This window comes from Oenanthe melanoleuca, chromosome 3, assembly GCF_029582105.1.
Source record: "Oenanthe melanoleuca isolate GR-GAL-2019-014 chromosome 3, OMel1.0, whole genome shotgun sequence".
Classification (NCBI taxonomy): Eukaryota; Metazoa; Chordata; class Aves; order Passeriformes; family Muscicapidae; genus Oenanthe; species Oenanthe melanoleuca.
Genome location: NC_079336.1, coordinates 102,463,322 through 102,486,708, shown reverse-complemented (window position 1 = coordinate 102,486,708; position 23,387 = coordinate 102,463,322). Strand labels below are relative to the sequence as shown.

The 23,387-nt window shown below is 50.0% G+C and overlaps 1 protein-coding gene across 2 annotated transcripts; it reads right to left on the bottom strand.

Annotated features, from left to right (window-relative positions):
* Positions 1-17,380: 17,380 nt before the first annotated feature.
* Positions 17,381-21,890, bottom strand: LOC130251170 (tubulin tyrosine ligase 3-like). 2 transcript variants are annotated; one of them, XM_056487606.1, is made up of 11 exons: positions 21,601-21,890; positions 21,407-21,510; positions 21,010-21,309; positions 20,740-20,868; positions 20,547-20,661; positions 20,343-20,450; positions 19,946-20,111; positions 19,722-19,870; positions 19,403-19,649; positions 18,889-19,321; positions 17,381-18,817 (listed from the first exon to the last, which is right to left on the bottom strand). In XM_056487606.1, the coding sequence occupies exons 1-11, from the start codon at positions 21,638-21,640 to the stop codon at positions 17,600-17,602; spliced, it is 3,009 nt and encodes a 1,002-aa protein (XP_056343581.1). In that variant the 5' UTR covers positions 21,641-21,890; the 3' UTR covers positions 17,381-17,599. The 2 variants fall into 2 exon arrangements, with proteins under 2 accessions (XP_056343581.1, XP_056343580.1); XM_056487605.1 differs by having other exon boundaries at positions 19,946-20,114; positions 21,601-21,878.
* Between the last annotated feature and the right edge of the window lie 1,497 nt (positions 21,891-23,387).

Sequence of the window (23,387 nt, the reverse complement as noted above, 5' to 3'; positions counted from 1 at the left end):
GCTGAGGTTATGGAGTCAAAGGAGGAGATGGAAAGCAGTGTTTGCTGGAGCAGAACATCAACTCCTGCAACATTGCCCCTCCTGCACAGCGAAGAGAAGCCATGTCCAAGACCAGAGTGCAACTGGTCAGCTCCAGGTTTTGTTACAATGTTGAGTTCAGGTTATTGGTACAAACTTGCTTCTACTGCATCCCAGCTTCTGAGAGCTTAACTGCTTCCAAGTCTTCTGTGTGCTGCTTTAAAAAAAAAAATTTAAAAAATAAAAAATAAAAAAGGGAAAGAACTAGAAATCCATCTGTCCTGTTTTCTGGCATTGCATTTAGCACCCACACGGGGCTGAGACCTTTTGACTAGCTTTACTTTGCTGTATGGACTAGTAGAGCAGTGAACTGTCAGGCACTTGGGTGGTGGCCCTGTTTAGTTTTCTCCTCTCTCCATCATACCTCATGCTGTTAAAGATTCAGCTTTGCTTGGATCCTGCACAGTGCCCTTTCTGTGTCCAAACCCTGCTTACTTGTGAGCACTCAGCACAATTTATTTGCTGTGGAATATAACCTGTCAGCAGATTTCTCCTTCCTCATGGAAAGGCTGCATCCAACACAGGCAGTGCTGCCACTGTACTCTGCATTATAAACTCTTCCAAGCAGGGATTTATACTTGCAAAGCATCTTCCTCTGTCCCTCTCTAGTGGCCAGCACCCAAGCAGAGATTTATGAATTCCCATCACCAAAACAGTTTGCAGAGCAGTTGGGCTTGCTGTCAAATGCTGTGATTGTCCCTTGATGCTCATCATCCAGTGTGGAATATCAAGTTATGGCTCCAAAGGAACAGCAAGTCAGAGCCTTCGTTGATATCAGCCTCTGCAATCCCTCTGAAGGCAACACAGCTCCACCACTTCACACCACACATGGTGTGTGCCAGCCTTTATCTGGCATCTCCAGCTCTAATAGGAACATACGCTTGGCTAAATTAAGAAGGAATATTTTTGTGCTTTAGTACAAGCATACTAACAATTCCAGTTTATTTTAAGGATGTGTCTTAAAAGCATTAAAAGTGGCATAAAATAATAATATATGTAATTTACCACTGTGGAGACTGTCAAGTGTTGTCATGCTACTGGCATTGTATTTAATACCCCGGCTGCCAAGAGGCATCACTAATAGAATTTGCATTAATATACACAGCTTCTTTAAAAATTAATTACCCAAAGTAGAGCATCATGCACTGAGACTCTCAAACAGGAGAGAAACATTGAAGCAGCACTGAAATAAGCAGTCTCAGAGCTCCTTGGGAAGCCAGGGGTGGCTGGAAATATTGCCCCAGCCGTTCTCTCCTGCCCAGTGCATCATGATGCAGACACAAACTGACAGCAGAAAGCATTGCCATGGAAAATTCTGAAGGAAATCATAGATTTTGAACTGGGCCTGGAGGCTGCTGCTGAAGGCTGCTGTTGTTGCAGCTGCAAACTAGAGAAGCTGCAAAGAAATACAAGGAACCTGTTAAGTCACAAAAAGGAAATGTGATCTTTTTCAATGTTTCCCCAGAGGCAGGGAGGTGCCAGTGCTTCACAACACGCGTGGGTCACGTATCTGTGTGCTGAGGAAAGTTTGCATGGGTCAGAAAGTCTGGCAGCAGCAGTGAGGCCGTGCAGAGCTCACCAAGGAAATGTCTGATAACCCTTGTCAGCCTCTTTGTTTTCCTTTCCCTCCATCAGCCTGCAAATGCAATGGCAGATTGGGATGCTGTTCACTTGACTGTAATAAATTAGCAGCAGCCATTCAGTCTCCAGCCCCTCCAGTTTCTTCATGTGGTGAAAATGGCTGGAGATGCATTTTTGCTGCTCTATATTGAGGAGAAAAAACAAACTTTTACTGGTCACATGTATTGATACCTTTAATCAGGAGCTGAACAAATTTAATGGCATTTATGAAAATACTTGAGCAGCTCATGGCCTTATCTTCTTCTGTACTTTTTGCTGGGTTATAAGTCTGAGCTGTGGTGTGGCCATGAGGGATCTGACCTCATTGCCCATGGACATCCTCTATATCAGCTGAGTGAGGGGAAACAGGCCCAGGAGTATGGATTGAGCCAGGCAGAGTTTCTTTCCCTCCAATGAGTTTTACACATTGCTGAGCTCTTTACAGCTTTTCTGCCAAGAACTTCCCACAAGTGTAGGTATTTTCCTTCATTACTACCTGTAAGTGAATGTTCTGTCTCCAACTCTGCTAAAATTATGAATAATTTCCAGCCTTCTCATGAACTGTCACCTTGAAGGTATTTATGAGCCCTGGTCCTGTTCCCTCTGAGCTGAGGTAGTGCCATTGTTTCTATTGCAGTCACAAGTCTCACTGTCCAATTTCAGGGTTCATTACTCAGCAGTGGAAGTTCTCTCCAGGCTGGAATTTGGGAAGTGGGCTTCCAGGCTGGGAGCAACTACAAAACATCAAATGCAGTTATTCACTGTTACACTTATGGAAGAGCAAGGGAGATGAATGGTTTTAGTGGCAGTCTGGCTGCTTTTGGTGAGTTATTGGAAGTAAGATGATTTCCAAGCAGTTGAACACTTCTGCTTTTGTTCCCTCAGGATCTCCATCTGCCCAAGGCACATGTTCAGTCTGGGGAAGGGAGTCCAGGTTCAGAGACTGTTGCAAGTCTCAGTGGTCAGACAGCTCCTGTCCAAATATACTGTTGGCTAAAATACAGCTGAAGACCATAAAAAGTGCAGCTTTTAAGAAAAATTCTTCAGTTTCTCTGAATCCAGCCCTGGTCAGTACTTGTAGTCTCTTTGGCACTCTATGGATTGAGAGGAAGGCCAGCTATAGTCTTTAAGATCTGTTTTTTTTTATTTAAAGGAGGCTGTTAGAGTGAGAACTGAGATGTTTAATGAGTGCCTGTTTTTCTGATTCATCATTTCAGAGCTGCATTTATTCATATGGTGGTCTGGGTTATCTTCCCTCTCCAATCCCCAGGAAATTATGTTATTAATGACAAATGCTCAGGCTGCTGCTGGTGTCTGAGGGTTCACTGCACAGAGCAGGCTCAGGGGACAGGAATATCCCCTCAGGAAGGCTGAGGGGGCGGTTGGCAAGAGAAAGCACCTACGCTCAGTTCTGCAGCAAAATGAGACACAAATCAAATGCTGCCACACCAAGCAGGGAAACTCAAGGGGCTGCTTTGCTGACCAGATGTGCTGAGTAACAGAAGGGAAAGGCAGATCTGGGGGTGTCCCAGATGGTAGCTGGGACACGATTAGAAGCCATCAAAAATGAGGGATATTGGAGATGAATTGAGCTGGACTCCAGCTCTCAAAGACAGGTTGAAAGCTCTGGAGTGGGTCCAAGGAGTGAAATGGGTCAAGAAGCTCTAAATCTAGGAAGGCTTTGTTTGTACATTGAATGAAAAGAGATATTTTCCCTTTCTTTCTCTGCCCACACCGGTGGGAATGCCATTCAGGTGACTGCCCTGAGGACCTCCCCCTGCCATGCTACTTCACCAGCTCCCTTGCAGCCCTACTCGTGCAGCCAGCATTCCAGGGCAAAAGAGGATGGAGAAGGAATTGCTCTCTGCTGCAACATTGGGAAGTGGGGATCAAAGAGTCTGAGGATATTGCTCCCAGTATTTGGTGGGAGAACTCCCCTGGATTCAGTGCTTCTTGCAAGGCCAAAATCCATAAAGTGCAGATACAGTGTTGGCAACAGCAGGCAGTCCCTACCCTAGAGGAGGATGTAGCAGTCAGGATCTGCAGAGGGAGGATTTTGGAGGAGAGACTGCAGTGGAACAGGCAGCTGAAAACATTCAGCTACGCTGTGAGGGGTGAGACAGACTGCTGAGGCACTGGGAAGGGCAGGATGCTTTCTGTGTCTCAGGACAGGCTGCACAACCTCAGCTGCTCCCGCGAGTCACGGGGATGAGCCGGGCTGTGCCGAGGGCTCTGCGTGCCGAGCAGATTCCGTGCCAACGTGAAGGGGATTTGTCTCGTTGGTGCCTGGCTGCCTTTGATTTCCCCAGAAACAAAGTGAATCCCACAAGGCACTTCTTTCTTGCTTTCCTCCTGGAGTTTGATTATTTGAAGAGATTCAGGAATTGTGTAGTTTAGGAGAAGGTTCCTAGGGAAGGCAGCTTCTGTCTGCCTGGTGCTGCATCCTGAGACTGAGTCAGGAGCACCCTGGGAAAAGTGGATCTGATGCTCAGTGCCTGCAGCTCCATGGTAGCCCACAGGGGTTTAAACCATCACAAGGCCTGGAGCAACAACAAAACATGGAAGCAGAGGACTGGGGATATTGCTAGTGAGGGCAAAATTGTTGCTTTCCTCTCTGTTACCAGCAGCATCATTTCAGCCTCAGATTATTCCTGCTTCTTGGTTCAATGTTCAGCCAAGCCGTGGGACAGACCTGGATCCCTGACAGCAGGGAAGTGTGAATCCAAATCCAATCCAGCCATCACCCTGTTTCTGGAACAAAGCTGATGTTCCCAAGGAAATCCCTATTCTGGGGTGGCAAGGCCCTGTGCCTCAGGGCTATTCCAGTATGTCAGGAATTTGGCAGCAGGAGAGTGGTAGGATTGATGGAGCAGGGGTGCACCCCCAAATTATAACCTGGTCCTGTTGTACTAAGGAAAAGATGGAGTTTGAGTACTTTTATCTTTATCTTTCTCTTTTATTTTCCCCTTCAGCTCTTATAATGCTTTGCTGCTCTTCAGCCCAGCAGATGGGGGGCTGTGTGACCCTGACTGTCCCATGTCCCAGGCTCTTCTGTCCTCAGGACATGGCTTTGCAGCTGGGACTAAATCCATGTGTTAGCCAAAACCCTGGAAACACTTTCCTTCAAATCAGTGTCTCTGTGGGAGTGTTCTCCAATATAACTCTGGTACTGTAAATACTAGAGATATTTACCTTCTATTTCAGGGGAGTGAGAGCTTTGGTCTTCCAGCATGATATTTAATTCCTTGGCTGGGCTTAGCCTTTATTGGCTCTGGGTTGTCAGCCAGGGGGGCAGGGGAGCTGTGGTGGATTTCTGCTTGTTCCCTCTGAGGTGTGTGAGGTATCACCCTCACAAGCAGATGGCTTTGGAGGAGTCTGTCTCCAAGGAGCTCTGCTGGCTCTGCATGTGGCAGAAGTCACAGTGCAGAAATCTTAGCAGCAATAACACCTTGCAGATGTTATCCTTCACTCACCACCAGTTTCCTCCCTCCAGAAAGGCCTCTCTGATTATTGCTCTTTGCATAGGAAAGGGTCACCATAACATGTGGGTCTCACAAGCAGAGAATTTGTCAGATACAAACACTGCCACTGATACATTGATCCAGAGGCTCTTGGGGCTGCTTGTAGGATGATGCTCCACAACTCTCCTGGTCCCAAGCAGTCAGGGATTGTCCCAGCTGATGGCAGGGCCAGAGGAAAGGCATCACTAGGTTTTAAAAATGTTCATCAAAATGTTTCCATTTTCAACAGCAACACATTTTCAGAGGTTACTAAACAACACCTGGATCTCTGAAAATTAAATACAACTTTTTATCAAAACCCAGGTATTTCTATATACTCTCTCCTTTCCTATTCCCTTTAGAAATGTAGAATACTTGGAGCAGAAACTAAAAATGCCTCCAGGTTTTTAATTGTGGTTGAAAAGGCTATTTGTCTGTTTTGAAGGTTTAGTTTTCACTGTTATTTAGAACTGGTTGCCTAAAGCAAAGCACAAAGTTTAGTTTTGGCCTGCCCACTCAACGTTGTCACACTGATCTTTTGTCAGGCTGGCCACCCACAGGATGACCAAAACATCACACTCCCTTGTGTGGGGATGGAAGGTGGGTGAGGACACACTGCAGCAGGTGATGGAGACATTCAGGGACATCACCAGCTTTGCTCCCTAGAAATGTCTCCTGGAGCTAGTGGCTGCAGGGAGAAGGGCTCCTGGGCGAGGCTGAGGTGCTGCACAGACACCCCGGGTGATTTACCCACTCCTGCAGAGAGCCAGCAGCAGTGCCAGCAGCGAGTCAGGTTTCCTGCTCCTTAAATTCAGACTCGTCAGCCCTCGCCTCTCTCTGCGGCTTTGTGATGCACATTGGGATCCAAGGTAGTTACAAAACAATGTCAAAGGTGTTAAAACGATTACCATAAAAATACATCTGTTTTCTGCAGTAATGCCTCGGAATGCCACAGAGCTCTTGGAAACTAGAAGGGTGGTACAGGACTGCCAGAGTGTGTCTTGTGTGGACTTGGAGAAGTCTGCTAAAATGGTAGGATTTTCTTTCCTTTTAAAATCATTATTGTAGGCAGTTAGAAAAAAGCCAATTCTATATTCCGTGTGATGAGATATTGATCTAAATTCTAAATCCCTCTAACCTGATTAAGGCTTTAAGAATTTCAACTATTGAAAAATATGATTTTTTTTTTTCATATGAATATCATAAGCTTAACATCCCTAGTGCAGCCTAAGTCTTTCCCTGAGAAATTCAAACAGCTCAGCCTGTAGGGATCATTCAACCCTACCAAAGGCTTTAACATATGTTTGTATGTAAATATAGTTTACATATATATATTAAGCTTTTATACGTATATGTAAATGTAGATTATGTATATGGCAGTTTGCAGTTGGGCAAACAGCCTGATCTAACCCAGGCAGTTTTGAGATGTCTGTTATCCTTGTCATCTTTGGGATCACACCTTCCCTAAAGGGAGGTGAAGCTCGGGCATATGGGGGTGCTTGCAAAGATTCACCTTCCTCTGTGGTGACATTCCCTGGACTGCACATGCTGGAGTGGGTGTGAATGCACAAGAGCAGAGATCCAGGGCTCTGGTGAATGCTCATGGCAGATATCCTTCCACTGGAAGGGAGTGGTGCAATTTCCAGCTGAAGTGACTGTGCTCTCATGGCTTGCCAAGTCCATGTGTGTGGTTTGCCACCCTCTGCCACCCACTCCAGCCTGTCACCTGCACCGTGCTGGCCACAGGGGTGACTCGAGCTCCCAGGGCTGCGTGTCCTCATCCTCTCTGCTGGGCACAAAGTGGAGACAGATCTTGGCAAGTGCAACAAGTGAGAGCAGGAGGGGCCAAATCCAACCAGCTTTGAGCCCTGAATGGAGGATCACCCCTACAAAGGTGGGAGTCTTGAGCTTCCTTGGAAGCAGGAGACCATGATCATTTCTCTCTGTGCTGGTTTTTTGGCCTTGGAGCATTGTGCTTCCTCATGTCTGCAGAGCAAGGTCAGACCCAGAGCTGGGAAAGAAGAGCTGCAGGTCAAACTGGATGTAACACCTTACACAAGCAGTGATGGGTGGTTTTACTGCACTCTGTGCTTTCCCTTCCCCACCTCCCAGTGCTTTGTGGAGCTGTATCAGAGCTCTTAAACTCCCCGAAGGAAATTCAGTGTGTGATGTTTGACTTTCAGAAACACCACGTGGTGACAGTTGTGAAACCTGCTTCCTTCTGTGCTCCAGCAGCCCCTGCTAAATATGTGTAGGTTGGTGTTGACACAAGCTCCAGGTACATCCTGCAGATCTGATCTGCAGGTGTGAGCCCAGCACACAAAGTGAGCAACACTGGTCAGTCACACATCTGGATTACTTAAAGGGTTAGAACCTTCAGTGTGCTCTCAGCTGGCTCACAGCAGCATTTGCATTTTGGCAGCACAAATACAGATTTTAATCCTGCCAACAAGAGATCTTTGTGTGTGCTCTGGCTGCGTTCAGAAGTACAAGTTTCCTCGAGGTATTCCTGGTTGCAACTGTGGGATAATCAGTGATTGCTTTTTGAAAGTCACAAGGTTCTGGCTGACTTGTCTTTTCCCATGGAAAAATATTAGGATATATGATCTGGGTATATGGTGGTAGCAATGGAGAAGCTCTCGACAGAAATAGAGAATCCTCCTGAGGACTTTTGCTCTCTGGCAGCTGAAAATTTATCTGCTGAGTTCCCTTTTGGGTAATTGAAGGAGACTCTGTGAGCAATGGGAATTCAAAACCGTGCCCAAGGACTGCACTGAACGCTTACTCCAGAGCAGGAATATTGTCTGTTTTAGTGAAAGGAGGACCAAAAAATTAAGATAACCATGGGGAGGAAGAGGCAGATGCAAGAGGGAGAAGCATACAGAGCTAGAAGTGATGTAGTAGAAACACCACTTAAAGAGGAGGAGAAAACCAGCACGGTTCCTGTCTGGGAAGGGGAAGCCAGCATGAGGTGCAGGCTTGGAGAGGGAGAGATGCAGAAAAGAGGTGAAACAAGGCAGACCAAATAGATTTCAGTGGTTGTGATGAGGCAGAGGGCATGAGGGATAAAGCAAAGCCAAAAGAAGGATGACAGCAGGTAGCAGAAACTGAGAGACCATTTTCTGGCAAAAATGACAGCAGGAGAGAGGCCAATGTGCTTTTGCCATCCAGCTACACTAGAAATTCAGAAAGGGATCCTCATGGATATAATTTAACAGCCTTTTAGTTCACCTGAAATCTCCAGATTATTCACAAGCATCTTGAAATGCTGGGGCTGAGTATGGCAGGTTGGTTTTGTTAAGACACTCTCACTTCTTGTACTGTCTTCACATCTGTGGTATCTATGGATAAAAATAATTCAGTACAAATATAGTTTGTGTCTGTCTTTAAGAAATCAAAGTTGTTGTGATGCCTGGGGCTGTGACAGAGAGCATTAGAGAAGTGCAGGCAGAAAACTGCTGCTGTAGGGAGGCAAAAAGATCTGGAGTTAAAGAAAGAAACACTTCTCCCCAGCCCCTCTCCACCAGGCTCGTGGTTAATCAGCGTGTGCTGCCGACACCCCCTCTGATATATTAATTAGCACAGCACCCTAACGAGGAGCGCAGAGCGCTGTTTCAGCAGCGATAAGCCAAGCCTTCCTGTGCATTTCCAGGCAGGCTGGCTCACACTGAGCTCTGAGCTGCTGTGGCAGTCAGGGATGGAAGCAGGAGGTGGAAAGCTGGAGGAGCTCTGATCTCTCACTGGAGAGACGGGAGGCTGTGAAGGCGCTCTCCGAATGCCGGCAGAGCGGAGCGAGCCAAAATGTGGAGTCAGCCCCCAGCAGCACAGCTGCAGTGAGCTCTCAGGAGGGTTCCTGCAGCAGCCTGCTGCTTTTAAAACCTGGTCAATAAACATTAGGTAAAATGGATGTTTCTTTGTCACTGTGTTTATCTGAACTTCAGTTACATCGGGCGCTAGCCAGGAGACATAAAATGTCTTGTGCTGGCTTATTAAAGAGGACCTTTAATTACCTTATTAAGAACTGGCCATTCTCTCCAAGTAAATGAAAATCCAAATCTGTCAGTGCAGTTCAGTGATAATTATTTGCATCCTGAACATCAAAGGGCCCAGTGGTGCTGAAGAGAGGCTCCAATGCCCACAAACTCCCCTCATGGCATCTTCATGTCTCCTGCCTGCAGACATTGTCTGTCCAGTGTGCCTTTTTGAATGGGATTTGGAGTAAAACAAAAGTGTTTGAATTGAAACCTGGCTTTTGGGTCTAGAAGTGGAGTACTAACCTCCTGCTTGGGTTTTGATTTGAGTTTAAAAGCCACTTTAGGGTAGGATGATGTGTTTGGGGCTAGCTTGCTGTCTCTGCTAGATTAGGAAATGGAAAATCCTGCAGCATTGTCTCCCAACGTACCCAGTTTACTTCAGATATGGGGGACCAGGGAGGCAAAGCACAGGCAGCACTGACCCTGAGTTTGTGCTGTTTCATAGTGGACCACAAACTGGCAGCTTCAATCTGCCAGCTTGCAGGGAGACTTGGTTGCTAAATGACAACTGCATAAACAGAGCAGAGGTGCTGCTGGAATGATTTGATGTTGACGTGGGCTTCCTGAGACCTTCCCCTTCAGTGATTCAGGCCCTTGGTCCCTCATGTGCTCAGACACATCCACACACAAAGGATGTTCAGGCAGTCTCCTTCTGCCACATTGGCTTGCTTTTATTTTTTATTTTTTTTTTAATTATTAGTTGTTAATCCGACTGAGCCAAATGCTATAGATTTTACTGAAGGGGAAAATTGCTTGTTGCTATCCAAATAGTTCAGCCTAGGGCAGTCTTGGAGGCAGAAGGTGCATTTACCTGCTATTAGCCCACCTCCTCACCTAAACCCAAACCCCATAACCTGGACAAGCACCTCCCTTTGCCCTGCAGTACAGTTGTTTAAAATGACTCATTGTGGACCAAAATATGCCTCAGCTCAGAGAACCCTCCGCTGCATAACCCATCACTTCCCTGGGACTGCAGAGCAGGACAGCACAGGGCAGCAGAGCTCACAAGGGATGTTGAACTGGCCACAAGTCATAGAAGCAATAGGACTGAAGAGGAAGAACCTACTTTAGGATCTACATTCACCACTTACTTTTCACAGGGCTATCAAAGAAAGCTGTTTCACCCTCTGAAGTATCACATGAGTTAATTATGACACTGGTGGTGGTGGTTTATGCTTGTTGCAAGCACCCAGTCCAAGGGGATAACACAGAAAGAAAGAAACAAGGTTATATTTGAGCTCTGATTTAGAGTGTAAGTCCCCTGGTGCTCATGGCTCTCTGTGCAGCTCTGAGTGCCAGGATCCTCCTCCAGAAACACCACGGCCAGAAGGTACCGGAGGGCCGGTGTGAGTTAACCGGTAATAGCGGCAGGAGCCACGGAGTCTGTGAAGCAAAATCAATGGAGCAGGATCTAAAAGCTGTACTAAATAACTCCTCAATAATCATAAATCTTGTTACCAACAGCTCTCACGCTGCTTTTCAGTGGAAATGATGCCCTGGCTTTGCAGAGGAGGGAGTTCAAGCATCGAGGAACGATCGTTCCTGGAGATGCGGCAGAGAAACAAGGGTCTGGATTTCTGGGTCGGTGTGTTATCCACAGGGCTGCATTGCCTCCCTACCGTGGCCAAGTGAAGTGGCATAGGAACAGCCTGCTGGCAATTTTCAGCTCCCTGGCTTTAGGGAAGCATTTCCCTCTGGGCCCTGCGGAGCAGCGCTGAGCCATGGAGATCGTCCAGGAGGATGCTGAGAGGCAGGGGAGGAGCAGGCTTGAAGCAGGTCTGCCTCTTCAGCCAGGAGCCTGCCTAATGGGGTTTTTTTTCACTCCTCTCAACTGGTCTCAGCACATGCAGGAGAGGCAGAGCAGTCTGTGCGTGGTTTAAAAATCTGTTTTGCAGCAGGTGATGGGAACAGCAGAGCTCGGGAGAAAATGAAGCCTGTTGGAATATGCAGCAGTCTGAGTCCACCCCTGCTTGCTTGTCACAGCGTTTATCTCTATAAGAAAGGCAGATTTTATCTTAACTTGTTTGGAAAGCACATCAGGCAGGGATTAGAGAATATCCTCCCCTGGGGTTTTTTCCCCAGAGCTCTGGGCAAGACCCTGTGAGGGCTAGCCCCTTCCCTGATGGAAAATAGATGCCTGATCTAAATGTGGGGCTGTAAGCAGCAGTGGATGGGGCAGGGCTGAATTTCTCAGAATGGCTCCTGATGTAGAGAGAAATTCAAGTGTCTTTAACCCTCATCCTATCTTTTTTTTTTTTTTTTTTTTTTAATTAATACTGAAGTCTGTAAATTGATTAAACCAGTATTTACCTGATGTGAGGTAATAAGGATGAATTAACTTCTCGGTGAATTCCCTGCGGTGTTATTAGACAAGAAATCCTTCACCGAGTGACTTTAGGGTTTGTGTTAGGGACAAAGAAGAATCAAACCAGCTGTGCCTATGCTGGGGTTTTAATGAGGGTGAGAGTGAGATTTTTCTGCAGAAGACGGAGGCTTTGGTCTCTGCCTCGCCTGCGCATCACCAGAGGGCAGCAGAGATCGGAAGAAAACACAGCTGCGAAAACCCTGCAGCAGTGGCCAGAAAACGGGGAGAAAAATCTTCTCTTCCATATGATGGTGAGCAGCCTGCGGGCGGTGGGTGGGGGCAGAGCTGGGTGCGAGTTCCCCCGGGGGCCCTGCACGGCTGCTGCACTTGCAGGAAGGCAGAGAGAGCTCTGTGCCTCCGGCCTGTGCCCTGCACCAGGACCTCTCTCCTGTCAGCTGCCTGGCACAAGGAAAATGCAGCAGATAAATATTCGCAAGGAAGGCAAAAAGCAGCTCAGATTGACATCTGTGCCCCAAGTCCTGCTCTGGGCTGGGAAGAAAATAGAGCGTGCAAAATGCTGGGTCCCTCTTGCTCAGCCAAGGCAAAAGCCTTGTGGAGGAATCTTTTCCCTGACAGTGCCTTTTATTCATGGTCTGTGGGCAAACCACCCCTTTCCCCCCTGTGCCATTGCCACCGCCATGCCCCAGCCCCCAGGAGCAGACCTCAAATACAGGCAATTTCCTCAAAGTAATTCAGCTTTATGGATGGGGAAACTACTTGCTGTTCCAGCCTCTCCAAAACAGAATTGTAAGGGATCCAATTTTATGTGATGTATTGCAATTATTAGTATTAAATAATTACTTAACTTGAGTTATTAGAAGCTCCAGTGGAAGGAAAGTGCCAACATTTACCTTCCTTTGGAGTGAACCCCTCACTGAAGCAAAGCTGCCTGCTGAGGACTTGCAGGTAGATTTTTGGCATATATTTGAAGGATTAAATAGCCTAAAATACCCACCAGGCTGCTGACTGCTTTGGCACTGTGTTTTGCCTGTTTGGATGTGACTTTGAATTGTGCCTTTCACTTGTGCTGTGATTTTTTTTGGCTTAGTTTATTGCTTCCAGGCAAATTTCTGAATGTTGTCAGGACCCTGGGCAGAGAACCCAGTGAAACAGTTCTGATTGTCTCAGCTGCTATAGTGTAAGCCTTTTGGAATTACAAGGCATTTTTTTACTACTAAAGAAAGGAGAATGGTCTCTTTTGCAGTGCCATGGGTCCATCATTCTTTCTCCTTCTTCCAAGCTTTTTAGGATGCCTTTGCAGTGCTTCTGATTAGGAGGAAGGGAGGTGCAGGGAGGAAATGGGCAGGCCTTCAAAGCATGAAGGAGAGGCAGGTGATGAGATGTGGTACTAAAGCCTGACCTGTGTAGTTGTTTGGGGTTTTTTTCTAGTGCCTCTTTAACACAAGATTCCCAAGCAGACTTTGCATCAGGAGCTTCATTCTAGAACTGGACTCAGGACCTCTCTACCACAGTTTCTTGCTGCAGCCAGATTTCAGACTGAAAATGTCAATTGCTGGAGATAAACTAAAGACAGTGTTGTGGAGAAACTCTAAGGCATGTTTTACATGGTACCAAGGCACAGAGTGTGGGCTAAACAAACTGGGATGTCTGTGGGGTTGAATGGTTTTTATGACATCTCAGAAAACTCTTCTGAAGGTTCAGGCAGAATTTTAAATCTAAGAGTCTGACAAGGATCTTTACTCTGCTCCAGGCACATGTGTAATGGCACCCCAAGGTTCCCCAGTTAGCAGCAGGATCAAAGCAAAAAGAGCTCCTCAGTGGAGATTTACACCAAACTCTTCTGCTGAGGGTTCTGTCATGGTTTGGAGTGATCCAGCCTCTCCCAAGCTCCTGAGAGTGCTGCAAGCATTCCCTGTAAACAGGCAGTAGTTAACATTCAGCCTTGCAACTGAGGTGTTTGGTGGGGATGGGTCAGATCTGTCATGAGCAGTTGTTTGTCTTCCCTGACTGGATAAGCATGCAAAGAGAGTCAAGGAAACAGAACCATCCAAAGCCCACAGATTTGCTGTTATTCATATTGGTGAGAACTATTGAAGGTAAGTCTCAGAAGTCTGTTGGAACAGGGGTATTAAGAATGAAGTTTCTTTTTTTTTTTTTTTTTTTTTTTGGGGGGTGGGGGGGGTTTTGGTTTGGTTTGGTTTGGTTTTGGGTTTTTTTGGGTTTTTTTAATTTATAAACTTATCTTGAGCCTGACAGAAAATGGTCAGTTTTAAAGTTTTGATTCCATACCCCAAGCAAATTTTACTTGAAAGGACCATATTTCAGCATTTTTCAGATCCTGCTATGACTGCTGAAGGGTCACATTAAAATTGGTTTCTGTAAGCAGAGCAACATGCATCTCAGAAACTCATTTTCACTGAATACTTTTATATTCAGGTAGAGCTTCCTCCCACACTGACAGCACACTGCACAAGCCTGGCCTCAGCAAACTCATTTACAAAAAGATGCAAATCAGTGTTTCAAATGAGGATGGTGCCTGTCAGTACACAGAGGCTTGACTGTCAGAAGGTGGATAGTCCTTGTTTACCAAGAAATTAAAATCTGTTCACCCAGGAGAGCTTTAAAGCTCTCAGAGTCACACGGTGGCAAGGAGAAAGCATTGACTGTGCAGGCTGGGAGGGGATACCCCAGCTGTTGGCATTTCACAGGCAGCCCAAGCCAGCTGGAGGGGAGGCTGCACCTTTGCCAGTGTGACCCCCTCAGCTGGGACAGGGTGAATGATGTGGGAAGAGCAGGGCCAGGCAGCTCCAGCAAGCTGAGAGGGAGTGCTGCCAGGAGGAACCAGCCATTGGGAAGGGGGGTTAAAAGGCAAAGGGAGATGAAAGTCATGATGAAATGATTCTTTAGCTATTTCTTTTCAGTAATGGTTATATTTGATTTCTTTTTTTCCTCTGTAGAAGATGCCAGCTCACTCTGGCCCATCAGATAACAATTGCTGACAGGCATCCAGAATTAATAGGCAATTTGAAGCTACTTCTGGCTCTTGTGAAGGTTTCTGTTGGTCCTGTGTAATGGTTGCACAGCTCAACAGCAATTCCCTATGATGTGCCAGGCTTCTGCTGGCATCTTTAGTCACTGGGTAGGAGCTGCATTGCACAAAACTAACAGATTCCTGTATATAGACTGTTTTCTGTGTTTCTACAGCTCTCCTGCCTTTGGGGGTCCCTGGGCTCTGTTTCTCCTGTAAGCAGCATGTCACAGGCTGTAGCAGGTGTAGCAGCTCCAGTATTTGATTTTCCTGCAATCCCTGTGCCACAGGAGAAGAGTTGTTGGGTTGTACAAGCGCTGCTGCTAGTTGGAGAGGATTTATTCACCCAATCCTTCTGTAAGATCACACTCAGCAAATATTTTACTTTTTTTTTTTTCCCCCTGCCTTCTTCCAGGAGATCTCCATGGCTTATAATGCCAACACACCATTATTTAGCCTTGCCCCAGTCAAGTCCATTTTGGGGGCAGGAAGTGAACCCCTTACTAAGGGATGAGGAATTCCTCCTTCCTCCAGCCCACTAAAGAAAATACAATTCCTCTTACTGTAAGTCTTCCCTGATTTGATATTATAAATGAGGTGTTCCTTGGAGCTATGGCAAGAGATTTGTGGCAGTAGTAATACTAAATTTAATTTCCTGTGATTCAGCCTCAAACAACTGATAAAGGGTTATTCAGGAGCCATTCAAAACCCTTAAGCTGAAAATGTATTTATTAGCTTCACTGTACTTACAGCAGCCCAAGAATTCCACTTTGTGGAATTTTTGTCTGTTTTGCATTAGTGTATAAGCACAGATTACTGGGACTGGAACAATATTTGTGTTTCAAGTTACCTTTCAGAAAAACCCAACTGAATAGAAAATGTGTTTAAAACAAGGAGGAAAAAGCAGGTTCTTGTATTTCAGTCATAAATACATACTTAGTAAAATATATGATAAATTGGGGAAAATACATGTACTGGGTGTAGGACGCCTGTAAGATTAACCTGAGGACAGAGGTGAGAGGAATTTTTATCATGATATGTTATTTTGTGCCTTTTACTGAAGATGTTGTGATATCAAAGTGATGATTTTTTGTCCTTTTTGCTTAGCATGAGGTAACTGTGATCATGTCTCCCTCTTCAAACAGCCATAGAGAGGCAAGCTGGGGAAACTCCAGGGAGACTTTGAGAAGTCTTGGGAACAAGGAACCGCACAAAGGGACTCATTGGGCATTTTGGGTAGGTGTGTGAGGGCTGCCTGGGTGGGGGCAGGGATGAAATAGGGAATTAGGTGTGCATGAGGTACTTGAGTTAGCAAGAACAGCCAGCCCGAGGTACTTGTGTTAGTCTGAAACAGTCCTTGAAGGCTCCTCAAGTGTTTCAACTTCAAAGGCAAATCACAAAGTGTGACTAAGGTTAGATGACAGTATGACTGTGAACCAGCACTAGCATACAACTCCTGTGGCCTTAGGTTGTGTACATGTGCAGAGTTCATCTTTCCTTTCCTTCTTTTTGTTGCTGCTCTCTCTCTGCTTAACTTTTCTGCACTGGCTTCCCCCTTTGATTTATTTTTTGCTTGTGTTACCCATCTCAAGAGACTGAGTCACAGTAGTAATCTGTTTGAACTCCTACCTGCAAATTTCCTTGTTCTTGGTACATTTTCTGACACACAACTGATTCAGCTTCCCAGAAGGATCTGTCACTTGGGAGAGCAGAGCTTTCCTCTCTATTACTAAGGTCTCTCTCTCTCTGACTACCCCTTGTCCCCCTTTAAAACCATCCACCAAATGATCACTCAGCTTTTCCATAACCAGTCCATTAGCACAGTTTCTTTCCCTCTCTCAAGCTTACTTCCAGCACTTTGTTTAACACCCTTATTTCTGCTAACATCATTTAAGCTCTGGAGATTCATCCCTTGACTCTCCTTGTGACACCTGCTCTCAGATCCCTGAAATCTTCCTATGCTGCTGTCCTTGCTTCATGCAAGAGACTCTGCCACTCTGCTTCTGATGTACAAGTGGGGTCTCTAAATACATCCTCACTGCCACCCTTGAGGACAGGCTTGAAAGATTCTTCCTGACTCCAGCCAAATCCCTCTATATGCTCTGAATTCTGCCTCTGGCTCACTGGCATGTATATGAGTTGACCTGTCATGCAAAAATGTTTTCTGAGCACTGGGTTTTCTGATTGAGTGGTAGATATCAAAACACCAATTAAGTTAGCTCTTCTCCCTTTCTTTTTGTGGGACACCACGTGGAGATGGGAGAGTCTACAGCCCGTTCTGGCTGGGATGAGAAGGCACAAGGATGATGCCCATAAGGATTTCCTAGGGGAACAGAAGATGGTCCCCCCTCAATACTTGCTCTGCTGAACAACTTTTCCAGGGGCTACTCACCAACATGGGTACATGATCTGAACTAATGCAGGGGATGGCCCCTGCTGCTTGGCCAGGACACCTGACTTCCCTTTGCCAGTCCTTTAATCCCCACCTGCTCAAGCACCCACTTCTTTCCTTGGCACGCACACAGGATGGGATTCCTCCTGCCATCCCCTGGTGCTGCAGGGGGCACCAGCCCTGCCAGCACTCTGTGCCTGAGTTTCCAGTGCCAGGGTGCAGCAATGTCACCACTGCCACAGCTCTGCCTGGCAAGGGCTACCGCTGGCAGGCAAGAGTGGAAGCAGCTTTTCCTGCCTCCTCTGTATCCCAGCAGAGGAGCTGCCCTGACAGCCCCAGTTCCTGCAGCACCATCCCTAGCCGTGTCCATGTTCCCCACGCACAGAAGGGCCAAGCCAGGCTCCTTCTCATGAGAGTTTATTAAAGCAGGAGTGCGGGTTGAGGCGGCTGCCGCGGCACAGCAGCGGGGTCTCGCTCGAGTGGGAGGCAGCCGGGTGCTGCTGTGTCCCCCCATCCAGGATGGGCAGGGCGCTGCCACCTCGTGGGGGTGTGTCTGTGGGCCAGGTCTTCTGCACCCTCTTGGGAGCTGTTCCCGTTCCAGGCAGGGGCCGGGGGTTCCTGTTACAGCGCAGGCAGGCGCACTGGCCTGGCAGCCAGGCCTGCAGGAGCTGGTGCACAGCCCGGGGGTCGCCAGGGTCTGCTGGGGGCTCTCCCGGGCTGTGGCACAGGCCCCCTCACCGGGGGCCGGGCACTGATCGGGGGCAGAACGATGTGGGGCCGAGCAGCCTGGGGCTGCCCGCCCGGCTGACTGGGCTGGGGCAATCCCTGGCTCCCGGCAGAGGAACCCGCGGGTCGCCAGGACCGCCTGCGCTCTTCCTGGAGCAGTGCCAACCTATCCAGGGGACAGCTATCGACCGGGGATGGACTTGCCTTGGGCTTAGCTTCCTGGGTGTGAGCTTCCTGAGGCTGAGCATCCTCAGGTTGCCCAACCAGGTGAAGGAGCCATGGCAGCTGCTGGCTGTCGGTAGAACTGCCCGGGGATTGCCAGGGGGGACTCATGGTCGCTCCCCAGGGCAGTGGCACAGACCCTCTCTCCAGAGGAGAGCTGGTGGTTGGTGATGAAACTGTCTGGGTTTGAGCTTCCTGGGTATGAACTTCCTGAGGCTGAGCATCCTCAGGTTGCCCAACCAGGTGAAGGAGCCATGGCAGCTCCCGGCTGTCGGTAGAACTGCCCGGGGATTGCCAGGGGGAACTCATGGTCGCTCCCCGGGGTGTTCGCACACGCCCTCTAGCCAGAGGACGGCTAGTGATTGGTGACAAAGTTTGGGTTTGAGCTTCCTGGGCTGGGCTTTCCTGGGCTTTCTCGGGCTGCCCTACCACCAGGTGAAGGAGCCATGGCAGCTCCTGGTCTGTAGCAGAGTAACTTGGGGATTGTGAGAGGCTTCTAGGGTCTCCCTGGGTTAGTGGTCCAGGCACACTGTCCATGGGACAGCTACTGGTTGGGGGCTGAGTTTCCTCGGGCTGCTCAACCAGGTGAAGAAGCCGTGGCAGCTCCTGGTTCCCAGCAGAGCAGTCCGAGGGCTGTGGCAGTGCTGGAGGGTCAGGCGAGGGCGGGCAGCAGCTGCTCTGCAGCCCCCCAGGAGGCAGCTTTTCCCGTGCTGCTCCGGACCAGGGGACCTTGGTGACTCTGTCCCCTGAGGGTGCAGGGAGCTGGGGAGCACAGGGTACAGCGGTGGGGAGCTTGTCCTGGGATCCATGCTTTGCCGGCCGGGCTTTCTTCAGGGAGGAGCCTGTGACCAGCAGTTTCAGCCCCATAGGCAGACACGAGGCCACGGCTGCCTGCAGGGAGACACAGCGGGCAGTGGGGGCTCGGGTGCCTGGGGTGTGGCTGTCCCCAGCCCCCAGCCTACCTCCCTGTAGAGGAGCTCGAAGGCGCCGATGGAGCAGGCGGGGTTGTCCTTGCGGTCGAGCACGAGGCGCAGCGTGTCCCGCTGGACGTTGGCGCAGAGCCGGCGGGTCACCGCCGACGAGGGGCTCATGGTGGGGCAGGAGTTGATCTCCAGCAGCCAGGGCCGAAAGTCTTCCGCGATGAGAAAGTCTGCCCCGAAGAGCTCGAAGCAGCCCTTGCGGGAGCCCACCTGGTCCCGGGCGCAGCGCAGGGCGCTCAGGATCGCCGCCTTCATGCCGGGCACCATCACCTGCTGCCAAGCGTCTGCCCGCCCCAGCTGCGCCAGGTGTGCCTGGAACTGCTTGTTGGACCAGATCTTTTCGGGCGGCACGCGGGGGTCCGGGTGCAATGTTTTGTACCGCTTCTGGACGGAGACGTTGCAGAGGTGCCTGGCGCTGGGACGGGAGAGCGGGGCTGGGTCAGGGGGTGCCGAGGGCTGGGCAGTGCCAGCCGGGCGTGAGGGGGGGGACACTCACGGCTCCAGGTGACACAGCGAGAAGGGCCGGGAGCAGAAGCGCAGGTAGCACTCTCGGTAGAACCAGACAGTCAGTGGCTTCCAGTCGGTCACCACGAACCACTGCCGGATGTCGAACTTGGTGTTGAAGATGGTGAGCGGCCGCTCCACGTACTTCTGCACCACCCACTCGCACACCCGCGCCGAGAGGCTGGTGCAGCTGTGCGCCTGCTTCAGCACCTCCTCCAGCCGCGTGGCGCACACGATGCCTGGGCAACACAGTGATGCTGGGATCCCTGCTCCCTGGGGATGTGTGTGCCCCACGCTTCCCCCAGCCTTACCCCTGCCGCGGGATTTGGCGCTGGGCTTGAGGATCCAGACGTTGAGGTTGCCCTCGATGCAGAGCTGCGGCAGCTGCTCCTCCAGGCGCTGCAGCATGTCCTGGCACTGCTCCCGCTGCTCCCTGCTCAGCACCAGCCGGCTCTCCTCACTGTGGGGGGACACGGGGGGCTCAGCACCGGCCCCGCCACTGTCCCCCCCTGCCCCCGCCTCGCCCAGCACTCACTGTGCCACACGGTAGTATTCCTGCAGGAAGCGGTCCCAGTCGATGCACGTCCGGCAGGGTGACGGGGTGTTCCTGTCGATGTCCTGGTGCCCCAGGACGCCCAGGTGCTGCTCACAGACCTCCAGGGCCTCCTCCAGCAGCTGGGGACACAGGGCGGAGCACGGCCCTGCTGTGGACGGCTTGGGTGAGCGACCTGACTCCTACACCAGCCTCAGGGCCGAAGCACTGAGCCTCCGTGTGGGACGGGTGCCTTTGGAGCTAGAGCAGGGTCGGGAGAAAGGGATCCCAAGCCACAGCCATGAGGCCAGGCTCAGCCTCCAAGCTCAGCCCTTAGACACACCCCTAACCCTGAATTCCCTGTGTCCTTCGCCCAGCTCAGCCGGCTCCATGCACTCACCTGGCACCTTGTCGGATTTTAGGCGCTGCTCTGTCCCCACCGGCCTGTCCCCGACCTTCTGCAGGGCCAGTTTGAGCAGGCTACGAGCTGCCGTCAGGCGGAAATCCTCTGCAAGAGGGAAGCATCATCCCTAGGCAGTCCTGCACAGGACACAGGGAGACTGGAGCACGAGGAGTGACAGGAGGGCAACAGCCCCAGGCTCACCAATGAAGGCTTCCTGCTCGTCCTCGATCCCCAGCCGGTAGCACCGGGGGAAAAAGGTGTTGAAGTCCACTTGCTGGAACCAGGGCAAGTTTTGCAGGCTTTGGCACAGCCCCTCCTGTTTAGAGAAGCTTGTCATTCCTTTCTGGACACCCCCACCCCTGTGCCCCCGTCCCCGAGGCCTCTGTGCTCCCACCTTGGTGCACAGCGCGTACAGCCGGGGGTAGCGGTTCACCATCTCAATCCTCGGCAGCAGCTTCTGGTCAATGCTGCTGAGGCGAATGGTCCAGAGGAAGTTCGGCACCTGGTCCTGCACCAGGACGGACTGCAGGAGGGAGCGGGCTGCCGTGAGCCAGGGAGCCCACCCTGCCCAGCCCCTTGTCCCAGGCTGCGCCCTGCTCCTGAGGGTCCCAGGGGAAGGACGTGGGGAGCTGTGCAGAGCTCAGCCCCAGCCCTCTCAGCTAACCATGAGCTCATGGATGTCATCAGAGTCCTCACTGCACTGCTCGCTGCCTTCCTTCGCGTCTTCATCGCTGTCCCCCTTGTTCTCGTTATCGCGTGGCCATGCTGGTGGGTTCAGCACTGCCTCCCCCTGCTCATCACTGCCGCCACTTGCCGTCCTCTCCGGCTGCTGTTTCTTTTGGTCGCCAGGCTGCTGCTTCAGCTGTTTGCCATTGCGGGGCAGCTTCCTCTCCACCCAGCCGCGGGCGCGCAGCAGGCGGCGGATGACGGGGTAAGGGCCCTGCACTGCGAAGATCTTCTTCTCCTGCGGGGAGAGCAGCGAGCTCAGCCTGCCCCAGCGCGGTCCCTGAGCACAAATGCAGGCGTGTGGCATCTCGGGGCAGTGTGAAATCAAACCTCACCTTAATGGCCTTCTCCACATGCAGCTTGGCCTTCTTGAACCGCTCGGACTCGGCCGCGTGGTAGCGGCCATCGTGGTAGTCAGTGTTGACAGCTGCCACCTGCCCTGTGAGGACAGCCCCGCCTGAGCCCACTGTCCCCATGTCCCCATGTCCCCGTGCCCACGGGGCGGGCAGGGAGGGGAGAACGTGCTGACCTGTCTGCTTCTGCCTCACCAAATCTGGGGCTTCTGACATGGCATTCCCTGACCTGCCAAGCCTTCTGCCAGCATCCCTGCTGCACTCCGCAGCCTTGGGACGCTCTGCTGTTCCCTTGCCTTGGCCCAGCGGCAGCTGGGATGTCACCTGCTCAAGGCTGAGGGGCAGTGTGTCCACAGTGCTGCTCTGTGTCACACTGTGCCAGGGTACTCTGATGGTGGGAGAAGCTGTGGGGGCTCTGCCTCCTCCAGGGCAAGCAGGTTTTCCTACTCCCCCATCCCTTAGGGGCTGCAGTGGGTGTGCTGCACAGGACACGGCCTCCAAATTCCATCACCACTATGATGCCACAATGCAGGAGGCTCTGAGAAGTCTCACTATCACAGGCCCTGGTTCTCCCCTCTTGTGAGGGACTTTAACTACCCTAACAGCTGCTGGAGAAGCAACACAGCAGAGTACAGACAGTCCAGGAGGTTCCTGGACAGCTTTGATGATCCCTTCCTGATACAGGTAGTAGGGGATCCCACAAGGAATAGTGCGCTGCTCAACCTTATACTAAGAACCAGAAAAAACCTCGTTGGACATGTGAAGGCTGTGAACTGTCCTAGGTAATCTCCATGACTGAGCTCTGCCAGAAACACAGTTTTACCTTACAGTATAATTTCTGACTGCTGCTTGATTTTATTTTGATGGCTACTGTTCAGCAAATTGCCCCTTTGCTTCTCCTTCTTTCAGAGAAGCTGTTTCATTTACAATTGTTCACGGGCTTCTTGCCCATACTGCCTTCTATGACAACTGAAGCACTACCATTTTTGTTATTTACAATCATCTGCAGCCAGCAGAAGTTTTATGCTGACAGAAAAAAATCACACACTGGTCATTCAGTGTCATTTCATTTGATTCCCCCTGAGGGATCTATTAACAAGAACTTCAGTTACCCGGCCTCAGAGGTGGGTCATAATGTTAAACTGGCATCACAGATAGGGTTCCTTGGCTGTGGTGGAGTAATCTGTGGGGTCCAGACCTGTTGGAACCTTCTTCTCCAGAAGAAAAGTCAGGACAACCCTCAGAGGGTCATTATTGGTGAAAGCTTTGCAGCTCTCAGGAATGTACACAGGAAGCTGCTGAACCAGAAGTGGTTCAGAGGGAATAGGAAATGAAACACTTTCTTCAACTGGTCCTTCAGGAGGTATGGAAAAAAATAAATCTCTTAGAAAGAAGCTAGAAACAAAAAATTTGGAACAATGAATGTGATGTCAATTTTGGATGCCCCAGAGCAGTGTTTGTTAATAACCCTCTCTGGCAAATTGGAAGATCCTAGGAAAAATTACCTGGAGGATGGAGAGATATTTAGGTTGGACATTGGGAGGAATTTCTTAATGGAAAGGGTTTACATTGGAATGGGCTGCCCAGGGAGGTGGTGGAGTCACTATCCCTGGAGGTGTTTAAGGGAAGACTGGATGTGGCACTCAGGGCCATGGTCTGGTTGGCACAGTGGTCAAAGGTTGGACTCAATGATCTCAGTGGCTTGGAACTCTGCAGTGCAGGTCTCCATCAGCACCCCCTACAAAACTCCTCCTCCATCAGAGAGATAACAACAGTGTGTGGGAGACATGGCAAATGGATTACAGGTTATTATATAGAGATTATTATCCTTTCAAGAAATCAGAAGGAGAACAATGTGTGCCCGTTGGGGTGGGAGTTTCAGGTCTAGCATACACTTTGGCAAATGAATGGGAGAACATGGAAGAAGCACACTAGGCAGTGATAGTCCTGGTTGTAAATTCTG

Coding starts and splice junctions, on each gene's coding strand:
- LOC130251170 (XM_056487605.1), bottom strand. CDS start 21,640: ATGTCAGAAGCCCCAGATTTGGTGAGGCAGAAGCAGACAG. Junction 21,511..21,600: donor GGTGAGGCAGAAGCAGACAG/GTCAGCACGTTC, acceptor CTGTCCTCACAG/GGCAGGTGGCAGCTGTCAAC. Junction 18,818..18,888: donor TCGAGCTCCTCTACAGGGAG/GTAGGCTGGGGG, acceptor GTCTCCCTGCAG/GCAGCCGTGGCCTCGTGTCT.